The 24951-nt window shown below is 41.8% G+C and overlaps 2 protein-coding genes across 2 annotated transcripts in view; both read right to left on the reverse strand.

The window, feature by feature from the left end:
- C6H5orf34 (chromosome 6 C5orf34 homolog) overlaps positions 1–10033 on the reverse strand; it is a 30578-nt gene extending 20545 nt beyond the window's left edge. Inside the window, exons 1-3 of the mRNA XM_065406657.1 lie at positions 9994–10033; positions 640–696; positions 182–405 (exon numbers count right to left, since the gene is read on the reverse strand). Coding sequence (XP_065262729.1) covers positions 182–405; positions 640–696; positions 9994–10033 — 321 coding nt within the window. The remainder of the gene's footprint in view (positions 1–181; positions 406–639; positions 697–9993) is intronic.
- Positions 10034–15262: 5229 nt separating this feature from the next.
- PAIP1 (poly(A) binding protein interacting protein 1) overlaps positions 15263–24951 on the reverse strand; it is a 39929-nt gene continuing 30240 nt past the window's right edge. The window contains exons 7-11 of the mRNA XM_065406149.1: positions 24190–24296; positions 20696–20813; positions 20472–20526; positions 18842–18935; positions 15263–16667 (exon numbers count right to left, since the gene is read on the reverse strand). Of these exons, the coding sequence (XP_065262221.1) occupies positions 16574–16667; positions 18842–18935; positions 20472–20526; positions 20696–20813; positions 24190–24296 (468 nt within the window). The 3' untranslated portion in view covers positions 15263–16573. The remainder of the gene's footprint in view (positions 16668–18841; positions 18936–20471; positions 20527–20695; positions 20814–24189; positions 24297–24951) is intronic.

The following is a 24951-nucleotide window of genomic DNA, read 5'->3' on the forward strand; positions in this document are numbered from 1 at the left end:
TAACACTGGCAGTTCATTCAGTATTTCAACTACCTTTTTTTAGAACATTTTTATGTTGTTTGCTGCTATAATGGAAGGAATATAAATATGCCATGGTACTACCTTCTTATCCCACCTGCTCTTCTCCTTTATTTTTGCTCTATTTGAAGATAGAATAGAAAAAGAAATTTAACTCACGTACTCGGTAGGTACTAATAACAAACTGAGTCCTTTGGCGAATCCTTTCAGCTGGCTGCAGAGGATGGGCAGAGACAGGAAGTGCCTTTTCAAAGAGGAATTCAGAGCCACAGGGAGAAAGAAGCAGTCTGGATCCATCTATATAGTGCACCTCTACAGAGTCATCCTCATAAAGAATCATGAGACTTTCAGGCTTCATTGCAGTAAAAGGAAAATGTCGAAGAGAGCCTACATTAAGGGACAACAGACTTAGGCTATAAGGGTAGTCTTCCTAATGCACATGTACAAATAATGAAACAGGAGCGAGTCTATAAAAAAGGATTACAGTAAATTCGTAGATCCACAGTTAACAAATCTATCATGTCATGGGGTGGTGCAGCAAGTTTTTACTTTACATAGCATGCACAGTCAAAACCAACAGCATAAGCTCCATTTTATATGTATAAATACACAAATACTCACCCCTTATTAAAGTATCGTTTACAGATTCAGTATGTCCCAAGGCAAATATCAACAGTTCTGGAAGAAAGTAAATATCGAAACTGCAATTAATTCTGCTGACTGTCAAGGCTGAAACGCTCAGTGTAGGACTTTGTGGTGAAACAAAAGGCACCTGAACTCTTAGCATTTGCTTATTAACAATACTTGGTACACAACATCATCAGGACAACAGAGGAGCACTGACGATGCTCCTGAGCTACGTTGTGCCTTTTCCGCAGGCACTATACGGGGGGGGGGGGGGGGAGAATAACAATACCACACTTTTCTACAGGAGTCGTTTCAGCCTCAGAACTTGGGGGAGTTTAGCTGTATTGTTCCCAGGGCCGCACACAGAGTCAATGGCAGATCCCCCAGGCCAGCCACAACTCTGCCCCCCGTCCCAGGCGCCGAGCAGCACGGAGGGCCGGGCGCCGCCTCAGACCGTGCAGCCGGAGCAGAGCGGGAAGCGCCGCGCCTCGGGGTTCCAGTGAGCCTAGTTCAGTGGCTCCCGCTCGAACGGCGACGGCCCCGGCGGGCTGGAGTCGGGGCCCAATGAGACGAGGAGTGGGTGGGGTTTCGTGTAGCGGGGCGGGACTATCGGAAGTGGGCGGGGCTTGCAGACCCCGCTGACATGGCGAGGTTCTCGCGCGCGACCGCTGCGCGTGGAGGCTGTCCCGGCCCTGCCTCCGTGGTGCCGCCGGCTCGCGCGGAAGCGCTGCACGGCCCGCTCTGCGGCTGGGCGCGCGCGCAGGGAGAAGGCCGGCGAGCAAGCCGCGGCGGACCGGCCTCCCGTTGTGACCTGTTCAGCCGCTGGGGCGTTACCGTCCCTTCGCCTGGGGGTCATTTCAGTTTGCACTTTCTAGTGTTTGCCACCTGCTCGCTCCCCTGGTCTTCCTCTGAGGTGTCGCTGCAGGCGTGGTCATCGCTGCTTGAAATAGGGGTGCAGAGCGTAATGCTGCACCCCCTGGCTTGAAGTGATTTCAATTATATACAGGGTAGGGTGACCCCACAGCAAGTGTGAAAAATTGGGATGGGGTGGGGGGTAATAGGAGCCTATATACGAAAAATCAGGACTGTCCCCATAAAATCAGGACGTCTGGTTACTCTAATACAAGGTTACCATTTGATTCAATAAAATAACAGGAGTACTTGTGGCACCTTAGAGACTAACAAATTTATTAGAGCATAAGCTTTCGTGGGCTACAACCCACTTCTTCGGATGCATATAGAGTGCATCCGAAGAAGTGGGTTGTAGCCCACGAAAGCTTATGCTCTAATAAATTTGTTAGTCTCTAAGGTGCCACAAGTACTCCTGTTATTTTTGCGGATACAGACTAACACGGCTGCTACTCTGAAACCTGTCATTTGATTCAATGGCTCTCAGTATCCCCACTGTCAAAATTGTTCTAGCACACTGGGGCTGGCTCTGGAAAGCAGGGTTGGGCAGGTTCTTAGGGCTGAGCTGAGCACCGCGAGAGCAGAGCGCTGCCATGCTTGGTGCATGGGGCTGAGGCCTGGCACTGCAGGCTCCTGCAGGAACTATCTGTAGCTGAATGTGTGAGGGAGCACAACAGGAGCAGGGAATGGAACATGGTTGCAGTGGAAATGCAGCCGTTCTAGGTTCCTACACCTCTACTCCTACTACCTCTCTTATACTATCACACCCCTGGTCAACAGTGGACACCCCAGGAGGAACTTTACTCATGTAAGAAAAGACTGATCTTGAAGACATCAGCATGTGACATGTCTGTATATAATGATACTGGACTTAGTCCACCCATTGATAGAAATTATACCATTCCTAAAACTAGCTTTCAGGGTCTGGCTGTTTTACATATATGGGAGGGATATGGGAGGTGTGGTGATGGGTTACTGTGAAATAATCAAAATAGTTGTAAAGAGTGCAGAATAGTAGAAGCTGTTACTGCAGAAATGTCAAAAGAGAAAGAACTGAAATGGTAGGCTTTCAACCACTGCCTCACCTATGCAAAGTACATAAGAACAGCCGTACCAGGTCAGACCAAAGGTCCATCTAGCCCAGTATCCTGTCTACCGACAGTGGCCAATGCCAGGTGCCCCAGAGGGAGTGGACCTAACAGGCAATGATCAAGTGATCTCTCTCCTGCCATCCATCTCCATCCTCTGACAAACAGAGGCTAGGGCCACCATTCCTTACCCATCCTGGCTAACAGCCATTAATGGACTTAACCACCATGAATTTATCCAGTTCTTTTAAATGCTGTTATAGTCAAGTATATTCTCCACAATTGTGCTAACTCTCCATTTCTGAAATGAAAGAAATTACTGGGGATACATGAACTGAACCAGAGTTTACAAATCAGCCTTTCAGTAATGGATGTGACATCACTGGATTATTCCAATATTCAGTGTATTTCTTACAGCCCCAGCTCCTGGAGGCATGTGACTATATACTTTCATTTTTTATAAAATAGTAATCTTCTATCCCTTATGCTTGCATAGGAAAGCCTGAACACTTTGATCTGATCTGAGTGTAAAAAGGTGTTAAAAACAGAAAATAATTAAAAAGAACCATATATATATTTTTTAAAATCATGATTTTTAAAGCATATTTATATTTGGGGCAGTCTGATTTTTGAGCACTCATGGTTGGCAATATAGTCACTGATCAACATGTTCTCTAGGTCTCTGCTAGGGATGGGATGATACTAAACATCACGATCGCTGCAGTAGGAGTTGCAGAACCATCCTTTAGTCATAGATTCTAAGCCCATAAGGGACCATTGTGATCATCTAATCTGACCTGTGTAGCACAGGCCCTAGAACTTTCCCAAAATATTTTCTAGAGCATATTTAAACAAAAACAATCCAATCTTGATTTTAAAATTGTCCGTGATATAGAATCCACCACCACCCTTGATAAATCGCTCCAATGGTTAACTACTCTCACCATTAATTTTTTTTACCTTATTTCCAATTGGAATTGTCTAGTTTCAACTTCCAAGATCAGGATATCTTTTTCTGCTAGACTTAAGAGCCCACTATTAAATATTCGTTCCCCATGCAGGTACTTACAGATTGTAATCAAGTCTCTACTTAACCTTCGCTGTTAAAATAAGTAGATTGAGCTTGAATTGGTCACTATAAAGCTTGTTATCTAATCCTTTAATCATTCTTGTGGCTCTTCTCTTAACCCTCTCCAGTTTATCAATAGCTTTCTTGAATTTATGTCTATTTCAATGGTTTTAAGGTAGCAGCTGAGTGATACAGGGGTTGCTAAGGCTGGGAGGGAGAAACCTTAGTTTCTGGATCCGTTACAGACCAGCAAATAGGGTGAGTTATTTTTTAAGCACCTGTCTAATGTATAGAAAGCAAAATTGTGCCATTATGGGCGAAACTTCAATTTGGGAGACATATACAAGAGGTTTCATGTAGCCAGTAGTAAAATCTTCTTAGTTTCTAATATATATATATATATATATATATATATATAGGGACTAATGATCATGACCTGATTACACGGAATATGGTCAAACAGAAGAAAGTCCCAACCAGTAACGTATATACCCTGATGCTTCAAAAAGCTAATTTTCCCTAGCTTTAAATTAAATAAATTCTAAATTAATGGAGATATCCTATCTCCTAGAACTGGAAGGGACCTTGAAAGGTCATTGAGTCCAGTCCCCTGCCTTCACTAAGAGGACCAAGTACTGATTTTGCCCCAAGATCCCTAAGTGGCCCCCTCAAGGATTGAACTCACAACCCTGGGTTTAGCAGGCCAATGCTCAAACCACTAAGCTATCCCTCCCCCCTTTGAGAAATTATGAGTCAAATTGACTGGAATAAAAATTTAGACAGAAAAACTGTGAATGAAAATTGGGAGTTCTTAAAGAAGAGTTTATGAGATAGCCAAAAACCTACAATTCCATAATCAAGGACAACTCTGGCTAAAAGCCCATGCTGGTTCAGAAGGCAACAATTAGAAACAAAAAAGCAATACTGTATATTACAAATGGAAATCAGGAGAATAGAATTAGAATGCAATCAATATAAAAATTGGAAGTTATGACATAAAAATGACAGGGGAAGCTAAAGACATCAAGGGGAAAAATGTCTGGCAGAGCTAAGCACAATAAAGTAGTGCAAGTACATTAGGAACAAACAAACAACAAAAACAACCCCAAACTGTTGATTAATCGCAGTTAACTCACGTGATTAACTCAAAAAAATTAATCACACTGTTAAATAATAGAATACCAATTGAAATTTATTAAATATTTTGGATGTTTTTCTACATTTTCAAATATATTGATTTATATTACAACACAGAATGCAAAATGTACAGAGCTCATGTGATATTTTTTATTACAAATATTTGCAGTTTAAAAATGATAAACAGAAGAAATAGTATTTTTTCAATTCACTTCATACAAGTACTGTGGTATAATCTCTTTATCATGAAAGTGTAACTTACAACTATAGATATTTTTGTTACATAACTGCACTCAAAAACAAAACAACTGTAAAACTTTAGAGCCTACAAGTCCACTCAGTCCTACTTCTTGTTCAGCCATTTGCTAAGACAAAGGTTTGTTTACATTTACGGGAGATACTGCTGCCTGCTTCTTATTTACAATATCAGTTGAAAGTGAGAACAGGCAATTGCATGGCACATTTGTAGCTGGCATTGCAAGGTATTTATGTGCCAGATACACCTCTACCCCGATATAACACGAATTCGGATATAACACGCTAAAGCAGCGTTCCGGGGGGGGGAGGGGGGGGGGAGGCGGGACTGCGCACTCCGGCAGATCAAAGCAAGTTTGATATAATGCGGTTTCACCTATAATGCGATAAGATTTTTTTGGCTCCCGAGGACAGCATTATATTGGGGTAGAGGTGTATGCTAAACATTCGCATGCCCCTTCATGCTTCGGCCACCAGTTCAGAGAACATGCTTCCATGCTGAAGATGCTTGTTAAAAAATAATGCGTTCATTAAATTTGTGACTGAACTCCTTGGGGGAGAATTGTATGTTCCCAGCTCTGTTTTACCCACTTTCTGCCATATTTCATGTTATAGCAGTCTCGGATGATGACCCAGCACATGTTCATTTTAAGAACACTTCCACCGCAGATTTGACAAAACGCAAAATGGGTACCAATGTGAGATTTCTAAAAATAGCTACAGCATTCGACCTAAGGTTTAAGAATCTGAAGTGCCATCCAAAATCTAAGGGATGAGATGTGGAGCATACTTTCAGAAGTCTTAAAAGAGCAACACTTCGATGGGGAATCTACAGAACCCGAACCACCAAAAAAGAAAATCAACCTTCTGCTGGTGGCATCTGACTCAGATGATGAAAATGAACATGTGTTGGTCCGCTCTGCTTTGAATAGTTATTGAGCAGAACCCGTCATCAGCATGGACACATGTCCTCTGGAATGGTGGTTGAAGCATCGAGGGACATATGAATCTTTAGTGGATCTGGCATGTAAATATCTTGTGATGCCGGCTACAACAGTGCCATGCAAACACCTGTTCTCACTTTCCTGTGACATTGTAAACAAGAAGCAGGCAGCATTATCTCCTGCAAATTGTAACCAAACTTGTTTGTCTGACCAATTGGCTGAAGTAGGACTGAGTGGACTTGTAGGTTTTACATTGTTTTATTTTTGAATGCAGTTATTGTTTGTACATAATTTGTAAGTTCAACTTTCATGATAAAGAGATTGCATTAGGTGAATTGAAAAATACTATTTTGTTTTTTAAAGTGCAAATATTTGTAATTAAAAATAAAGTGAGCACTATACACTCTGTATTCTGTGTTGTAATTGAAATCAATACATTTGAAAATGTAGAAAACATCCAAAAATATAAATAAATAGTATACTATTGTTGTTTAACAGCGCAATTAATCGCTATTAATTTTTTTAATCGCTTGACAGCCCTAGTTTTTATGTTCTGTATTTTAAAGGATGTAGGGTGATGAACTTGTAGTATATGAAGATGAAGTACTTTCTAATTCATTAGTAGCTGACAAGGATGTTATCTACCAGGGATAAATATTTTTAAAGCAGAAGGCCCAGATAACTTGTACCCAAGAGTCCTAAAAGAGATGGCTGAGAAGAGCTCTGGACCACTTAATGTTATTTTTAATAAATCTCAGAATACCAGGGAAATTCCAGAAGACTGTAAGCATGCTAATATTGTGCCAATATTCTACAAAGGGAAAGTGGGATGACTTGAGTACCTATAAACTGGCTAGCCTGACATCAATCTTGGGCAAAATAATGGAAAAGCTGAAAAGAGATTCAACTGCTAGAGAAGTAAAGGTCAGGAATATAACTAATGCCTTTCAACCTGGAAAGCAGGTCTTGTCAAACAAACCCAGTTTCATTAGTTAATGAGATTAAAAGTTTGGTTGACAAAGGTAACTGCAGAGATGTAATGTACACCTCTACCCCGATATAACGCAACCAGATATAACATGGGTTCACATACAATGCGGTAAAGCTCTGACACGCTGCTCTGAGCAGCGTGTTAAGGGGGCCGGGCCAGGGCCGAGGGGTTGGATAAGGGGCAGAGGGTCTCGGGGGCAGTCAGGGGCTCCCCCTCCAGGATCTAGGAGGCAGGAGCCGTGGGGGGCAATTTTGGGGGCCCCGCAGTCCCAGAGTGGCCCGGGGATTTAGCGGGGGGCCGGGAGCAGCCCGCTCCGCTTCCCTCGCCCCGGCCCCAGCCGTGTCTCTTGGGGGAGGGGGCTTGAGCTAACTGCTCTACTCCGTTAGCTCCCAGCTGTGGTGGGAAGCGGAGCACCGCAGGCGAGTATGGGGGGCATCCTTTCCCCAACCTCCCCGCACTCACTGGCGGCGGGAAGCGGAGCGCCATGGCTGGGAGGTGGCAGAGTGGAACAGGCTGGGGCCACGTTGCTCCGCTTCCCACCGCTGCCGGTGAGTGCCTGTCAGGGGGCGGGAGGTGTGGATAGGGGTCGGAGCACTCAGGGGACAGGGGGGTTTAAATTTAAATTTATGGAGATATCCTATCTCCTAGAACTGGAAGGGACCTTGAGAGGTCATCAAGTCCAGCCCCCTGCCTTCTCTAGCAGGACCAAGTACTGATTTTGCCCCAGATCCCCAAGTGACCCCCTCAAGGATTGAACTTACAACCCTGGGTTTAGCAGGCCAATGCTCAAACCACTGAGCTATTGGGTAGGGGGTTGGGTCCTGGGGGTGATTAGGGACAGGGGTCTCTTTAGGGGGCGGTCAGGGAACAAGGAACGGGGGGGCCAAAGCAAATTCGATATAACGCGATCTCACCTATAACACGGTGAGATTTTTCATCTCCCGAGGACCGCGTTATATCGGGGTAGAGGTGTACTTAGACATTTGCAAAGCATTTGACTTAGTATCACACAACATTCTGTATTAAAAAAAATAGCTCTATACAATATCAATAAAGCACATGTTAAAAAGATTAAGAATTGGGTAACAGCTCGAAAATTAGCAGTGAATGGGGAATCATCATCAAATGGGGGCGTTTCTAGTGGATTTCTGCAGGGATTGGTATGCGGCCTGATGCTATTCACCATTTTCATAAATGACCTGGAAGTAACTATAAAATCGCTGCTGATAAAATTTGTAGATGACACAAAAATTAGCCGAATGGTAAATTATGAAGACATGACAGTTCTACAGAGTGATGTGGATTGATTGGTACCCTGAATCTATTCAAATAAAATGCATTGTAATACAGCCAAATGCAAAGTTCTACATCTAGGAACAAGGAACGCAGGCCATACTTACAGAATGAGGATCTTTATCCTGGAAAGCAGTGACTCTGAAAAAAGAAAAAACAGTTACCTTTTCCGTAACTGGTGTTCTTCGAGATGTGTTGCTCATGTCTATTCCACAATAGGTGTGTGTGCTCGCCACGTGCACCGGTGTCGGAAGTTTTCCCCCTAGCAGTACCCGTAGGGGAGCGCCCCTAGCAACCCCTGGAGTGGCGCCTCCATGGCACCGTATAAGGAGCACTGCATGCTCCCTCCACCCTCAGTTCCTTCTTGCCAGACAACTCCGACAGAGGGGAAGGAGGGCGGGATGTGGAATAGACATGAGCAACACATTTCGAAGAATACCAGTTACGGAAAAGGTAAATGTCTTTTCTTTTTCGAGTGACTGCTCATGTGTATTCCACAATAGGTGATTCCAAGTGATATCTGTTGGAGGTGGGTAGTTCACAAACTCTCGGGACGGAGCACAGCCCTGACGAACCCGGTGTCTTCCCTGGTCTGGGAGACGATCGCATAATGCGAGGTGAATGTGTGAACTGAAGACCATGTGGCAGCCCTGCAAATGTCCTGAATGCGGACATGGGCTAAAAAGGCAGCTGAGACTTGCGCCCTAATTGAGTGTGTCCTCACAATTGACGGCGGAGGGATTCCCGCCAGGTCATAAAAGGTATGGATGCACGAGGTGATCCAATTGGAGAGCCGCTGAGTGGAGATCGGCCGACCCCTCATGCGTTCGGCCAAGGTGATGAACAGCTGCGAAGGCTTCCTGAATAGCTTAGTTCGCTACAGGTAAAAAGCCAGAGCCAGTCTCACATCCAGCGTGTGGAGGCGGCGCTCCTCACTGGACGCATTGGGCTTGGGGCAGAGGACCGGCAGGAAAATGTCCTGACCCACATGGTAGGCGGAGACCACCTTCAGGAGGAACGAAAGATGTGGGCGGAGCTGGACCTTATCCTTATGGAACTCCATGTATGGGGGCTCAGAGGTCAGGGCTCTGAGTTCCAAGACCCACCTAGCTGATGTGATCGCTACAAGGAAGGCTACCTTCCACGAGAGGTGCGACCAGGAGCATGTAACTAGCGGCTCAAATGGGAGACCCGTCAGCCGGGCCAGGACCAAGTTCATGTCCCACTGCGTGGCTGGGGGCCTAATGTACAGGAAGAGATGATCCAATCCCTTAAGGAATCGGCCAGTCATGGCATGGGAGAACACTGTGTGCCCCTGCATTGGCGAGTGGAAGGCTGATATGGCCGCCAAGTGAACCTGACCAGGATAGGAGGAAGGCATCGGAGATGCCCCATCCAAGCCCCCCCCCAGAGCAGAACCAGGGACAGCGACGGTTCTGTTGAGTCGCGAACAGGTCCAGACAGGGAGTTCCCCACTCTTGGGAAAGCCTGTGCACCACCTCTGGGTGAAGAGACCACTCGTGCTGAGAGGAGAAGTCCCTGCTCAAGTGATCCGCCCTCGAATTCTGGGCGCCTGGTAGGTGGTAGGCCTGTAGACAAATGTTGTGGGCTATACAGAAGTCCCACAGCTTGAGGGATTCCAGGCAGAGGATCGGGCCTCACCTTGCCTGTTGATGTAAAACATTGAGGTCGTGTTGTCCATGAGAACCCTGACCACCCTGCCCTCCAGATGCGAGAGGAAGGCGATGCACGCCAGCTGGACCACCCTGATCTCCTTGATGTTTATGTTCGTATCCCTTAGAAGGGAGAAAGTACCAGCTCTCGTTCCTCTTGGCTGTAGGGGCCAGAGATGCAGGGGTCTGCCATAGGGTCTCTGTTGTCTCAGAAATCATCCTTATTAAGGGCAAGGAGATACGAGAGGGACCAGAGGGTGTGAGGATGTCGACAACAGGGTCGGATTCCTCCACGACCTCCTCCGCCTGTATGCCCAGGTTCTGGGCAGCCCGACGTAGGAGCTGCTGGAGGACCCTCTTATCATCCAGGCCTGGGGCCGTCGACGTCCCTGCCACTGCTTCATCTGGGGAGGATGAGGAGGAGAGGCCTGCTCACTCCTTTCAGCGCCCCACGGGTCTTGCAGCACGTGTTATTCTGAAGCTTGTGGTGCCGGGGCCACTGGGGGTGGAGATATTGGTGCCAAGGCAGGCGGGGTCAAAGTTGTTGGTTCCGGTGGTGCTGATATCGTCGACGCCGGTAGTACCAATGCTGCAGCCACCAGCAGTGCTGCTGATGGGCGGGTTGGTGCCGGAGCTGTAGGAGATAACAGCGGTGTCGGCGGCGCTTCTGTTGGCCGTGCCGTTGCTGGTGGAGCCGGCGGTGCCTGCGGGGGATGAAGGACGCTGAGGACACAGATGCAGACCTGGACCTTGGGCCCTGGACCTGTCCCTCGCTCTGGTGATACACCCAAGGTGTCCAAAAGGGCCACTGCCTGGAAGGAGGCCACAGTGCCGGGTAGGGCTGGTGGTCGCGGCGGGATCTGGACCTCCTGCTCCTATCTGAAGGATAGGATTCCGCCTCTGACTCTGAGGTCTCCGAGTAGGAGGACCACGGAGCAGTACTCTGGGCTGCCAGAGAGCAGTGCCGAGAGGTCGGGGACCGGTGCGACTCCCCTGCATGGGTGGGCCGTGCCAGGGAGAGATGCGCCAGAGATGGTGATCCGCGCCATCATTGCTGATTTGATTGGAACTTGGGCCGCGCAGTAACTGGTGACTTGTCTCTCCTCTGCGGGGAGGACAGCGCTGCGAGGCGTATAAGGTCCCTGGCTGCCGGAATGCCTCCATCGTCAAGAGGAGCTGGAGGTGATCACCTTGGCGCTCCGGGGATCGTTGAGAGTTCAGACTCGACTGAACCCCAGACAAGGCAGGAATCAACAAGACCCTAGAAGGCTGGAGAAATGAGGTGGCCTGGCTTGAGATGTGCTTCGATGCCACAGGTCTCTTCAAAGGGGGAGAGAGAGTGACTCCTATCCATCCTTTTCTTCTTTTGTGGCACTGGAGAACGGTGCCGCACCAAAGGGGGTTTCTTATGTGCAGAGCTGTGGCGGTGCTGGGAGTCAAGTCCTTCCAGTTGGCATACACTCAGCCCGCACACACCTGATTGGAATGGACATGAACAAGCACTCGAAGAACAGACTAGACACTCTAATGCTCCCTTCTGGCCTTAAATGCTATGAATCTATTTTTTCTATGGAATTACAAGTTCTGTTTACCACTCTGCGATATCAGAGGTACAAAAATTCAAACAAAATTATATTATTTTCTGTTTTTAAAAAAAAGGGGGTATAGCTTGATGAGACTGAGAAAGAATAGTGCTAAGGGAGTGGTTCAGGAGGTAATCAAAATCCAGTGGCGTTTCCCCACACACTTTTGCAATCTGGGACTTGTCTACACAAAAATATGCATCTGACTAAATAATAGATCTGGTTGGAAGTTTACTGATGAACATAATTTAGAAAACACCAATTTGTTGTAGCAAAATGTTTCTCTGAATCTATTACAGAGTAACAAAACTTCTGCCAAAACGCTATCAGCATTTCAGGATCCACAGCTCCAGCTAGGAAGCCTGCTAGCCCTTGAAGCCCTGACTAGAGTCAGGACTGAAAGGTCCCTGCATTGCAGCAGCAGTCCTGGAAACCATGCTGGAACCAGGACTCTCTGGGCTGTTAGACTTCAGGGCAGGGAGCCTACCAGCCCTCTGAGGGAACCTATTCAGTGATAAGCAGCTATGAAATTGACAAGAGTGTCCATTTCATATTTTGTTTTAGGATCACCATATTTTGGTATTTCTAAGACAAAATTTTCAGTTATCTCCAGTTCACCATGAAATTTTTGCAAATTTTCTTTCATTCTACATTGGAAAGTAAGATTCATAAATACTGAAATCCCCTGCAAATTGAAATACCTGAATTTAAGCCAGTTCTATAAATTAGTTTTATTTCACACCAGGTGCTATTTTGCAGCAGTCTATGTGTGGACACAAATTTGGATTATTAATCTTTGTAGGATTTTTGTTCTCTCTAAAATACCAGGAATATTTGTTTTAAAGGAAGGATGGTTCTATGCTTATGGCATTGGACTAGGACTCAGAAACTGAGAGTTCTTATCCTGAGTGTGCTGTAAACTGTGTCACTTTATCATTATCCCCACTTTTCAGATAAATAGTGCTCTACTGATTGAATTTACTGTAAGAACTATCTGTTGTTGAGTTGGTGGCTATGGAGCAATTGTGACATTGTGGTCAACTTGGTGAAGAATTTTACAATATGTTTGAGATGAGGTGGGAGGAAGGAACAAATCCAACAATATGTTAAGTGTAAGTACTGCAGTAGCAAGGATTATTGCAGCCAAAGCTGCAGTATGGTCTTGGGTGGGAAGGAAAGCTTTCTACCCCTTATATAGTGGTAAGAGCCAAAAAGAAACTTAGTGTGTGGGACTGCATTTGGCCCAGAGAGAAGAAATGCTGGAAAGTTGAACCATCATAAGTAGGATAAGGAGTGGCGGTGGGGGGCTTAGTTATCTTATCAGCAGAAGAGTGCAGGCAGTGTCCCAGTGAACAGGACAGGGCACCATTAGATTAAAATACCCTTTACAGATCTAAGTCAAGTCTTCCAATTTGACTGCGAGTCTCTTGATTTTTGGCACCACCTGTTGGACTCCTGAGCAGCTGCTTCATTCTTTCAATTAGCAAATCTGCGGACCTCAAGGAGAGGCACATTAGGCAGTCCCTCTATAATTGGCTTCTTCCAAGTAGGGTCTCTATGGATAGAGCACTGGAGGATTAGTCATATAAATACCAACATGGGAAGGCTCTACCAATAGGTGTCTAGATCACAGCCACCAAGCTGCTGCAGCTATACACACATGAAAGAAATGTGACATAGAAGAGCCAAACCAGGAGAATAAGCATTTGATTGTGGAAGCTAGAGAAAGAGAGAGAAAAAGTCATGCACATATACAGACCCTGAGGAGTGGGGAGGAGAGCCCATGTCAGGTGCTCAAGACTCTTGACCAGCAGCTCTTGAGAAACGGTGACTGTGGCTGGATTGGCTTTCTCGAGCCAACTCTTCAGTGGCAGTGGCAGCGGCAGCAACAGATTCTTCTCCTACTGTACAGTCACATGCTGCAAGAGCAGCCAGGGACCAAGAAAACATTGCTATTGCTGGATAAAACAGCAGCATAGTGAAGAATGTGGTATAAAACTTACATAGAAACAGGCAGCTCAAGATAAAGGTCCTTCCTTCACCACTCATTGTGGTCCTAAAGAAACAGTCTTCCAAGCAACTCTATTGCATAGCTTCCTCCAACCCCAGAAGAAAATAGGTAGGTTTTGAATTCTCCACCAAAATTAATTGATGGGGCTCTGCTACCCCTTGTTCTCGCTCCCCAGCTGGCCTATTAAAAAAAAAAAAAAAAAGAAGAAAAAAAAAAGAAAGTAGCAGACAGGAATTTTGACTGACTTGTTAGTGAGTTAGGCTAGCAACTGGAACACTGCTCAGCTGCCTGCTGGTTTCTACCAGTGAAGTTTTCAGCTTGGAAGCCTCCCGCTTACATCCAGAAGCAGGGACAGGGGCAAGAGAAAACAGCAAAATCAGTTTAAAACCTACTTTAAACCTCCCCACCCCATGTGAGAGACTATTATTGTGACAGATATAACAAATAAGATTAAACACTTGAATTAAGTTTGGGGTTCCCTATATTAAAAATGCAATTGTGTATGTGTTATTGTGGAATTGTATTAAACGTCTCTCGGAGACTGACTAATGCAATCTCTGGAAAGGATCAGGAATCAAAGGACTTTTTAGGACAGTATGTGTTGAAGTGGATTTCCTAGGAAATACTGGGGTCAGGGGAATGCAATGATCTAGCTCCAAGTCCATCCTTTTGAAACTGCGACTTGAGAAAAACCCATTGTCTATTGATTATCTTTTCCTGGAAAACTTCAGATCAAAGACCCCTGAACTGTATAAAGAATGAACTAAACTTTTTTTTTTGACAGAGAAGCCTGCTTAGGCAGCCCATCTTTAGTTGGGAATAACACAGTGAAGGCAGGAAACTGTTCAGCCTGGTCAGAAGGGAGAGAGACACAGGTCTCCATCCAAGAGAGGCAACAGCCAGGGAAACAAAAGCCTGAGAGTGGCTACTCTTGCTGGACCATTAAAGGGAAAATACAGGTGCAATGTGCCCCAAACTGAGACCATCATAAAGGCCTGATTTAAAAAAATAATTGGGGAAGAGGTGTTAAAACAAGTTGGGTTTGGATGAAATGTTCTTTTCAAGAAAACTGCTTTGATGGATCTAGTTATATTATTTCTATGGTGATGTACTTGTACCTGAAAATGTGCAGAATAGATGTGTAAGGGAAATTTAATTTACTCTTGCCTGCAAATTCCAGATTGTGTATGGATATTTTTAAATGTGAATTACTTATACATATATATATATTAACATTTTTTGATTACACAACTGCATTGAGAATTTTTTTCTGTAATACAGATTTGAAAAGCAAATTCATAAAAGGACAATACACACACATATATATATATATATATATATATATATATATATATATATATATATATATATATATATATATATATATATATATATATGTGTGTGTGTGTGTGTATTGTCCTTTTATGAATTTGCTTTTCAAATCTGTATTACAGAAAAAAATTCTCAATGCAGTTGTGTAATCAAAAAATGTTAATCTGCTGCCTTCTTGCAAGTATAATTTGATAAATGCTTGAATATGAGATATTAAGTTGATTCAGTATTAGGCACTGAGTACATAGATACTGTTAAAATAAGCTGGGGAAACAAAAAATTCTAATCAAATTTTTTTTTGAAACCAGGAAAAGAAAAGCATAATGAAAATATTCCAAAGGAAACAAAGCTAGTTAAATTTTATTTTTCAAAACTTACTCTAAACTAATATGCTAAACAAATAAACAACAAGAAAATGTAGTCAATGCTAATGGTATAGCTGACACACAAATTATTGTACCAAATGTATTACAGTGCAATATTAACAGAACTATTTACATGCATATTTACAAACATGTGTTTTCTTTACATAAGCTATTTTACTTATTTCTTGGGAAGTTGGAAACATATGCATTTTGAGTTTGGTAATGGGTTCTACTTCATCTATCCAATACCAAATAGCATGAACCACTACAACTGAATTATAGGCAATAATAAAAATTGTCTTTGGGTATTTCAGAAAAACTACAAAACAAATTATTAGATTGGAGACAAGCAGCAGTTGACTTCAAAATTTGTTAATATATCTGAAATGTAAAAACTGATACAAACCAAACTATGGAATCAACACACTAAATTGTATAAATTAATTAGAGGACTAAGGAGTGTCCTGGGGCTCTCTCAGAAGGGTAGACATGTTAATCATGTTAATCACATTCAAGAATACATAGATTCAAAGCTGCACACGTTGTAGAGCATGGGCTAAAACCTAGTTAGATTAATGTTTTCTTGTAGAAGAATGCAAAATATTTAGCAGAAGCTTCTGCTTGTAAAACTTGAAAATAGACAAGTGTCCTTAAAGCACCTGGCTTCCAAAGCAGTGCTTGCGTATTAATGATGTCACATATTAAAAATGTTTATTCCAGAAAAGAACCCCAAATACCGCCACACACGTTGGAAAAAAAAATAAACTAGCTTTTTTCATGATTGTGATACACATTTAAAAAAATCTACCCATCTGCAGTTGAGTTTCCTAACCTAAAAATATGTAATACCAGAAAACTCCTGTATGATAAAAAGGGTGAGGCAATCCTAGTGTATACTAAAATAAGTGAGCAATTTATTTTTAAACTCAAGGTTTTCATGTCTTCCAAGAGAAATTTAGCATTTTAATGGGACAGTTCCCAGTTAGTAAAATTTTATTTCCATGTGATACTTTTCAAAACAATTTTATTGCAGCCAAAACATTGTTCATTTAACTGTACATAAAATAAACTATGATATATACACAACATTTTAAGTTACAGGGCATAAGTTTACAATTTTTGGCAGATTCAGTTTAACAAAATGGAAATTGCATAACTTTAATACTCAGAGAAACTCAACATCCTTAATTTGGTATACATGTGACAAGTTCTCGTGGTTTTCCCTGTTTACTAATCATACCTAAACTGCTTTATTAAGCTAATATTGTGTATAACATCTCACTGTTTTCTCTTACGTTCCGATTCTAAGCAGAATTTTTCATATGCTTCTTCAATTTCTGGATCCATCTCATCATCGATGTCATCAAAGTACCTGCAAAAAATTAAAAAACAAAAACAAAACATACTGTTAGGCTATATTTGTACAGTTTTCTTTTAAGAAAAACAAGTATACAGAGAAACAGAAAACAGATTAAATTGCAAGGTATTCTTTGGAGAAAAAAACATCTTTTCATAAATAATCGTCAATATACCACAACTCTAATTAAGGGTAAAAAAGTCAAGGTCACCAGACAATACACTGCCATGTTGGGACAATGTTTGGTAACAAAGTGGAGAGTGACACCTACTGTATAACCAAAACTATTTCCTGCAGTACCTAGGATATCCTTGGAGGTTTGACATGTCTGTTCAGTTTATGAGATTCAAATGGTGACACATCATAAAGTCGTATGGTTGCAGGCTCTGGCATAAAGCCTCTTAAAAAAAAAAAAAAAAAAAAAAAAAGCCTGCATTCTCCAATGTCCTCTGCATTGGACCAAATACTATGCTTACAACCTGAGCCCGGAAGCCTATACAGCAATGAACAGCCTGCAGCCCGAGCCCCACGAGCCTGAATCGGGTGGCACAGGCCGGGCATAGGTTTTTCTTTGCTGTGTAAACATACCCTTAGAGCCCCACTGAGGTCAGTGGGCCTCAGTGCAGGCAGCAGCAATTTGCCATTGCAGTTCTCAATGCAGAATCAGGGTTTAAGCTGTAATTTCTAGCCTTTTTGGTTGTGAAAAAACCTTCCAAATGCAAACTGAATTGAAAGGAATGCAATGTTGTCTCCCCAAGCCTGCAGAGTCTGCAACAATGTATTTGAGACACCTGAAATTCATTGAACTCAGTGGGTGAAGCCCTGAAACCTGATGACAGTCAAGACTTATTTCACTGCTTCTCATTGTAATAAAAACTTCCAGCTAATGTCCATGTCTATCAGTTTCATTCAGTAGTGGTTACTGCTGTGAGGGCAGCGGAGTGGCTGGTTGCTGTTAAGTACTGGGATGTATCCCTTTTTTCTAGAAAGGAAGCATTGAGACTAACAATCAACCCTACTCCCACACATCCCCGTGTTCCCAAAAGCCTTAACTGTTACCTCATTAGTGGAGTGGGGGGGTGCGGGGGGGGGAGAAATCAGGCCTAGGCATCTCATACTAGGCACCCAAAATTAGTGGACACTTCTGATCTTAGATTTTCCATGTCTCAGTTCTCCATCTCTAAAATGCAGATAATACCAATACAACTCACAGGAGTGTTGTGAAGACGTATCTTTGTGAAGCATTCAGATATTATAGTCATAAGCACTGTACAAAAGCCAATGAGGAAGTTAGTAATTCTGTATGCAGAGCAGAATTTGAACAGCATACAATTAATAAGGCATGGGGCTATGGGGATAAAATGAAATACTGAATGGTAGCTCATTCAGTGAATGTTGTTCAGCCTGTGCACTGAATGAGGCAGCGGTTCTGTGAGGAAAAAATAATATGGGATGATGTAATTAAAGACGATCATAATGTAGACATAGAAGGAGACCAAATTAAGGTAGCACAGGCTACTTTAATTCTGGCATTTCCTAACTTTTGAGTGGTTGACTTTGGAACATTACTTTTCTGTAGTTTTTAAGTGTTTAATTAATTATATGTAGTTTGCACAATGCAACCAAGGTAACACTGCTGTGGAAATAAATACTGATTTCCCAACTTAGATGTTTAGAACTCCCCACTTTTAGTTCATTACCATAACCCTCAATACGATGCTTTGTATTTTGTGTAGGGCCTATGTTCTCAAAACTGCAGTGCTCTATTTTGGGCATAAGACTATACTCTTCCATTTTTTGTAAAATTAGTTCTTGGATGGCTCAAAGAATGCCAGACCTCCATTCCACCTACCCCTGCTCACCTCATCCATCTCTCTCCTCCCTATTCATGCATGTCTTCTCCTATTTTATTACTGTTACCCCAACCCAAACATGTTATGTCTATGTAGTACTGTCTGATTTTGTATTGTCTGGTCTTGCAGCTTTGACAAATTGTCAAATTACATAAATCTTTTAGAGATCCCATGAAGCATGTGATATTTGGAAACATATCCAAGCTCTAAGGCATGTACCTTTTTGAACTTTTCATTGTGCTTCTTTATGAAAAATCAATAAAAATTTAAACAAAAAACTGAAATGCAACTTATAGATATTTTTGAGCAAAAGTATCAGACTAAAACAAAACATACGGATCTCCAGCCCCTGATAAATCTGTTCCATTTTCTTCATAATCTGGAAAGAAATCCTCTCTGTCAAGTAACTCTTGATATTTCTCTTGATAATCTACAAAAGAAAAAAAATCGTAAGTTTATACATAGTCTACTTTTAACATACGAATGTTTCTAAGAGGTCTTGTAAAATTAGAATGTAATTTAAAATAGGAGTAAGATTAGTCCAGCACCCAATGATGCAGTATGAACAAGGCCTTTTTATTAGACCCTATAAACAATGAGATATGTGTAATGCAGGAAAGTGATCTTCCCTTCTAATTTCAATGTTGCATGCAGTGTTATAGCTGTGTAGGTCCCAGGATATTAATGACAAGGTGGATGAGGTAGTATCTTTTACTGGAACAACTTCTTTTGGTGAGACAGACATGCTTTTGAGCTTACACAGAGCTCTTCTTCAGGCCCGGAAAATATACTCAGAATGTCATAGATAAATACAAGATGGAACAGATTGTTTAGCATAGCTGACATATATTTCAAGGGACCATTCAAGAAGAAGTGACCAAGTAGCACCCCTCTAGTCATAGGGAGGAAAAGAATGGGGGGGAAAGAAGCTGGGGGGTTGTTAGTGGGTTATAGACTGTTGTAATAAGCCATAAATCCAGTCTCTCTATATAGTCCATGATTTTTAATGTCTAGAAAAGTTATGAATTTAAGCTCCCAGGCTCGTCTTTTGTAAGTGTTCTGCAAGTTTCCTTTGACGATGAGGACTGATAGAGTGATCCCTTTGTGAAAAAAGTGTTCACGCACAGGTGATAGGGTGTTTTTCTCTTTTCATCTTCTTGTGTGAGTTCATTCAAGAGCATAATGACTGTCTGGTTTCACTCACATAGTGGCTATTGGGGCATTTAGTGCAGTAAACCACATGTGATAGATATGTGTAGGACTCATGGATCAAGAAAGGGGTGTTGTGGAGGGTGCTGATCATTGTGGCAGTAGTGATACGTCTGCAGGTTTTGCATCTGTTGTTCTGGCAGGGTCTGGTGCTGCTTTGAGTTGGTGTGTCCAGGTCTGTAGCACCAGACTAAAAACCATGGACTAAACAGACACTGGATTTATGGCTTATTACTACAATCTATAACCCACTAACAACCCCCCATCACCCCCCCGCTTGGCTCATATCCCTTTCAGAGTCAAAGTCACGTCTGCCCAAGCCTAATGGGCTCTTTTGACCTAGTTCAGCTCTTTTCAGGGTAAAATTCTCCCAACGATAACAGATAATGTCACAGGAGAAAGTTGCTGCTAAATGTAGGAGAGAAGAATAAGGAGTGCACATAAAATACAAGATGTCTTTCTTCCGTCTCCATTAGCTAGAAAACAGGAAAACAACAAAGCAGGATGAGCCAGCTATCCCCTTTTACAGAGGGAGTGATGTAAGAAGAGCTTTGCTTTTTCTGTGGTCCCCATCTGTGGGCACACTGGAAGGATTCAATCACTTGTTTGCGTTACCGTCTTCACACTATTTGCCATTGAAACTGCATTCATTTCCATTATTTAAAAATGGTTTATACTTTGTGCCTATTTGGACAGGGCCTCCTCAACTTAGTCATTTTCCTAAGAAATATATAGCTATACTAAGCTGGAGACATACCTGGGTCTGCTGCAGTGAAAGGAACACCCTCAGAGGTGTAAAATGTTGGTTCATTCTAAAATTGAAACGACACAGTAAATTATACACATATTTAATATAAGCAGGATAATCATTCATTGCCTTTACTACTTCCAGAACATCTATCAAGGTTAACAACATTTCTATGCATTTCTTTATGAATATACATCAACTTGAACATCTGAAGTTTCAGAGTATATTCATACCATAAAATAGTTGGGGTCATTTTCAGGTGTTGCTTCCCTATATGTTGAGGTTACGTGAACTCTACCCCAGTTACTTGAGCGTAGTTCTACTAGTTTCAGTAGCATCTGTTTTACATCTCTGCAAATAGACAAAAAGCACCAAGGACTGGTTAAATACTTTGTATTAAAATGTAAAAAAAAACAAAAACAAGATTCTTTACAATCCAACACCTCTGTAACACTGCATATGCTACTATTTAAGTCCAAGTCCCTTAAAATAATTTAAAGTGCATGCTTCACACATATTTATAGCTAAAGGTAGGGGGAAGAGAAACAGTTGTTAAACCAGTAAGATATCAAAACCCTAGTAGTTACTTAACAAATCTATAGTAAAATGGTTTTAGGAAATCCACCTGACTATTTTGCCACCACAATTGATTTTGAATGAACACATATGTGAGCTAGTTTCTTACCCTGGATGTAGTGAAGTAATTCTGATTGTATAACGTAATCAATTGCAGAAAACAAGTACACCTCTACCTCGATATAATGCCACCCGATATAACACGAATTCGGATATAACGCGGTAAAGCAGTGCTCTGGGGGGGCGGGTCTGTGCACTCCGGTGGATCAAAGCAAGTTCGATATAACGCGGTTTCACCTATAACATGGTAAGATTTTTTGGCTCCCAAGGACAGCGTTATATCGAGGTAGAGGTGTATGCAAGAGAATCACATTGAAATGTTAAATATAGCCCCCCGGGATATTACATTTTCCACGTATGTATGACTAAACAGTATACATAATATTAATACATTCAAATGATGTTTTACATCTTTACTCGCTTCTTATGCGTTGCACAACAGAATTACAAATGGCAAGTTCCTTCCCTATTTTAGCTAACACATCCTCTTAGAACCAGTGCAACATGAAACAAATAAAAAACTATTAGATGTATAAGTAACTATTTATAAAATTAGAGGCTGTACTGTTCTTGGGGAATGAGAAAGTATGACATGTCCAAACTGTCTTCATTCCATACAATCTGCCTCAGAAAAATCCTCCGTATCTTTTGGCCCAGAACAATCTCAAATCAAGATCTATTGACATAGTGCAGCCAAGAGGATCTCAGCACCATCACTGCAAGGAGGCGCTGGAGATCGATCGCTCATGTGCTTTGGATGGAAACGGATTCCATCACCAGAGTAGCAATAAGATGGACACCTGAAGGCAAGCGAAAACGAAGCCGCCTGAAAACAAAATGGCGAAGAGCTGTGGAAGCCAACCTGAAAAACCTGGGGCACAGCTGGGAACCATTGAAAGACTTGCCAGGAACAGACAGGAGAGGAGGAGCTTTGTCACTGCCCTAAATGCCAGAGGCGTAATAGGAACATGATGATAAGAGAATACAAGAACAGTCATCATCATCATCATCATCGTTCCCATTACGCCTCTTATGAGTAACATGAAATTTTCCCAGATGTCTACTGTATGACTGTCTAGGTTTGAGGAATCTTTCCCAAAACTTTAGTTATTTAACTCAATCATCATCATTTTGGACTTATAGCTGAAAGTATCGCTTATAGTCCGTTTTTTCCCTTACCTATTTTTGTGAAGGAAGATATTGTAGTTTAATCAATGGCAATGAAATGTGTGCAATGACAGAAAAAAAATTAAATGTCATGTTTCCAAGCTCACTTGTTCTAAAAAAAAAATTATTGATGAGCATATAGCATGATAAAAATCATGAAAAGTAACAACTCACAAATTATTTAAAGTTGAGTGTTAATAGTAAGCAAAATCCAAGATACTACCAAGGCTTTTGATTTATGTAAAGTGGCTAACAGCCATAAAGTTGGTGCAACAGAACAAAAAAAATCCAATTATGTTCAGGAGGTCACAGTACTGGGTAATTGGAGGACATGGTTTTCTTTATAAAGTTACACCTTGAAGACAATAAATCCTTCAAATTTGTTTTGTTCCAGGATTTATTTTGGATAAATTCTCTTTCCTCATCAGGGTCTGGATGCAGGGAGATGGATTTTATACTACTTTCTCTCAACTAGATCTACAGAAGGCACAAATTCAGGGATTTGATTTCCCCCCTCATAGTTAAATAGATAATTGAAAAGATGATATGCAATAGACAATACTTCCATTTCCATTAAAATATCAAACCTGAAGCAAGAGTGAATCAAGCAGAGTCTGTAACATTCTCTTTCATGTCAGCATTGCCATCTGTGATTTTACATCAAGATGGCAATTTCACTAATTATGACCCCTCCCACCGAAAAGCCTGCATAAGAAAGCTGGGGGGATGAAAACTCAACAACATTCACTTATCTGAATTTACCTTTGACTTTTTCCTCTGGTAAGAGAGGCTTTGGTTACAATGGATTTTGGAGGCTGTAGGTCCTCCCATTCCCAATGATCTTGGCGATCCACAAATATGAATCGCCTTCCATACAAAGCCAGAAGCTCTCAGGTGCAATACCTGCCACAGATGCTACTGAGCAGCAACAGGGCTTCTGCAGGGACAACTACTGATCCACTGGCCTTCCTCCCTCTGACAGGAGACCTGCTGCAATTGTCTGGGTCCCACTATAGCTGTGTAATAGCAGCCTTGGAAGGACTCAGAGGGATGGAATAAACTCCTGCCCAGATTTCTATGTAGAAGTCCAGAAGCTGAATGTAGTAGAGTGACATTTACCCAGCCACTCCTCCATTGTTTCTCCAATCTCTAATCAGATCCATAAAAGACAGAGGATGTATCGTGGCAGCAGAATAATCATTGGGGATGATCAGCGACACTGAATAAAGTCAATAAACCCTCATACTAGTGAAGTCAATCTCCCTCACAATGTCTTTAATCAACATATTCTAGCAGGAACAGTTTTGCCACTTATAATTATAGCATCCAACATGTTCTCTTAGAAAACTAATCTTAACTCTTCTGCACAGCAGTTCATTTTGGAAGTGCTGTTGGTTCAAATTAATGAATATAATGGAGATATATTAGCAGTCAAACATACAATATTCATGGTATTCTATAGTAACCAATCATCATATATGGTATATAAATTTCCAAGGTGGTAAATTGTGAACAAAATCAAGAAATATTGTAACTGACAAAGTTTCTTCAACAAATGCAATAATTATAATGTCCACTATCGAACTATAGCACTGAAAAGGTATTTTAACACCTAAGGTTAAAATCTTTATTAATTTCTTAAAATATCTAATTTATACATGTACAAATTTCCCAGTCATTCTTTAGAAACAGGATTTGCTGTGTGGGAATGTTCTAGCATAAAGTATATTACCTCATGGCCCATAAGAACAAAGACCATTAAGGTTACTATAACTCTGAAAAGAATGCATTCTTCACATTGACATACTTAATATTTCTACTGTATTCAAATTCACATACAGCTCTGAAGAAGAAGTAGGAAAACCCCACACATGAGTAAGGGAACGCATTGAAGAATTAATGATCAACAAATTTTTCTTCCCACCTGCTGCAATTTGCATCCAGGACAACATTTTCAATTCTCTGAACCATTTCATCCATATCAGTCTTTCCTTTTTCTTTCCATGCATCTTCCAAAACTGACCCGGTCAACTAAAAAAAAAAAAAAGAGCATATTTTATTAATAAAAAAGCATGTAAGTTCACTACATAAAATCTTAAAAAGCAAAGTTATTACGGTTCATGGAATTCTGTGACAAGTGTAGACACATTCTTTGACTACCCTAAAGGAAAAGGCAACCTTGATTTTCTAGATGTCTTTAATTTCATAACATTACAGACTGTATAAGTTGATGAATTCTCATTAAATCGAGTTGGCAGTTCATCAACAGCTGGCCTTTGGTTTCTGTAAACAAAGTGAGTTTGGTCACTGAAGCTTCCACTCTTTAATGCTACTTAGAAGTTGAATGACCAGCCCCGTTGCCATTTATGTTATCTTCAGGACTTTACACTAACCACAATTTGAAAACAACTCTTCAATAACCTCACAAGGCTTTAAAGCAGTCACACAAGGTTCACTCTTTAAACATGTGCACACAACCTGAAGGTATTTTTCAAGCAACGAAGACTTTTCTATTTTACTATTTTTATGATAATTATTTCCCTTAAAAAGAGGGATAGATCACTGGGTTTGCCCAAAAACCCACATATCACTGGAAGATGAGTAGCTCTCCCTAAAGTACTTAGTGTAGGCATTACCTCAGAGGTCTTGCAATTAGGCCAAAATACCATGAGAAAGATAAACTTCA

Source organism: Emys orbicularis, chromosome 6 (genome assembly GCF_028017835.1).
Source record: "Emys orbicularis isolate rEmyOrb1 chromosome 6, rEmyOrb1.hap1, whole genome shotgun sequence".
Taxonomy (NCBI): Eukaryota; Metazoa; Chordata; order Testudines; family Emydidae; genus Emys; species Emys orbicularis.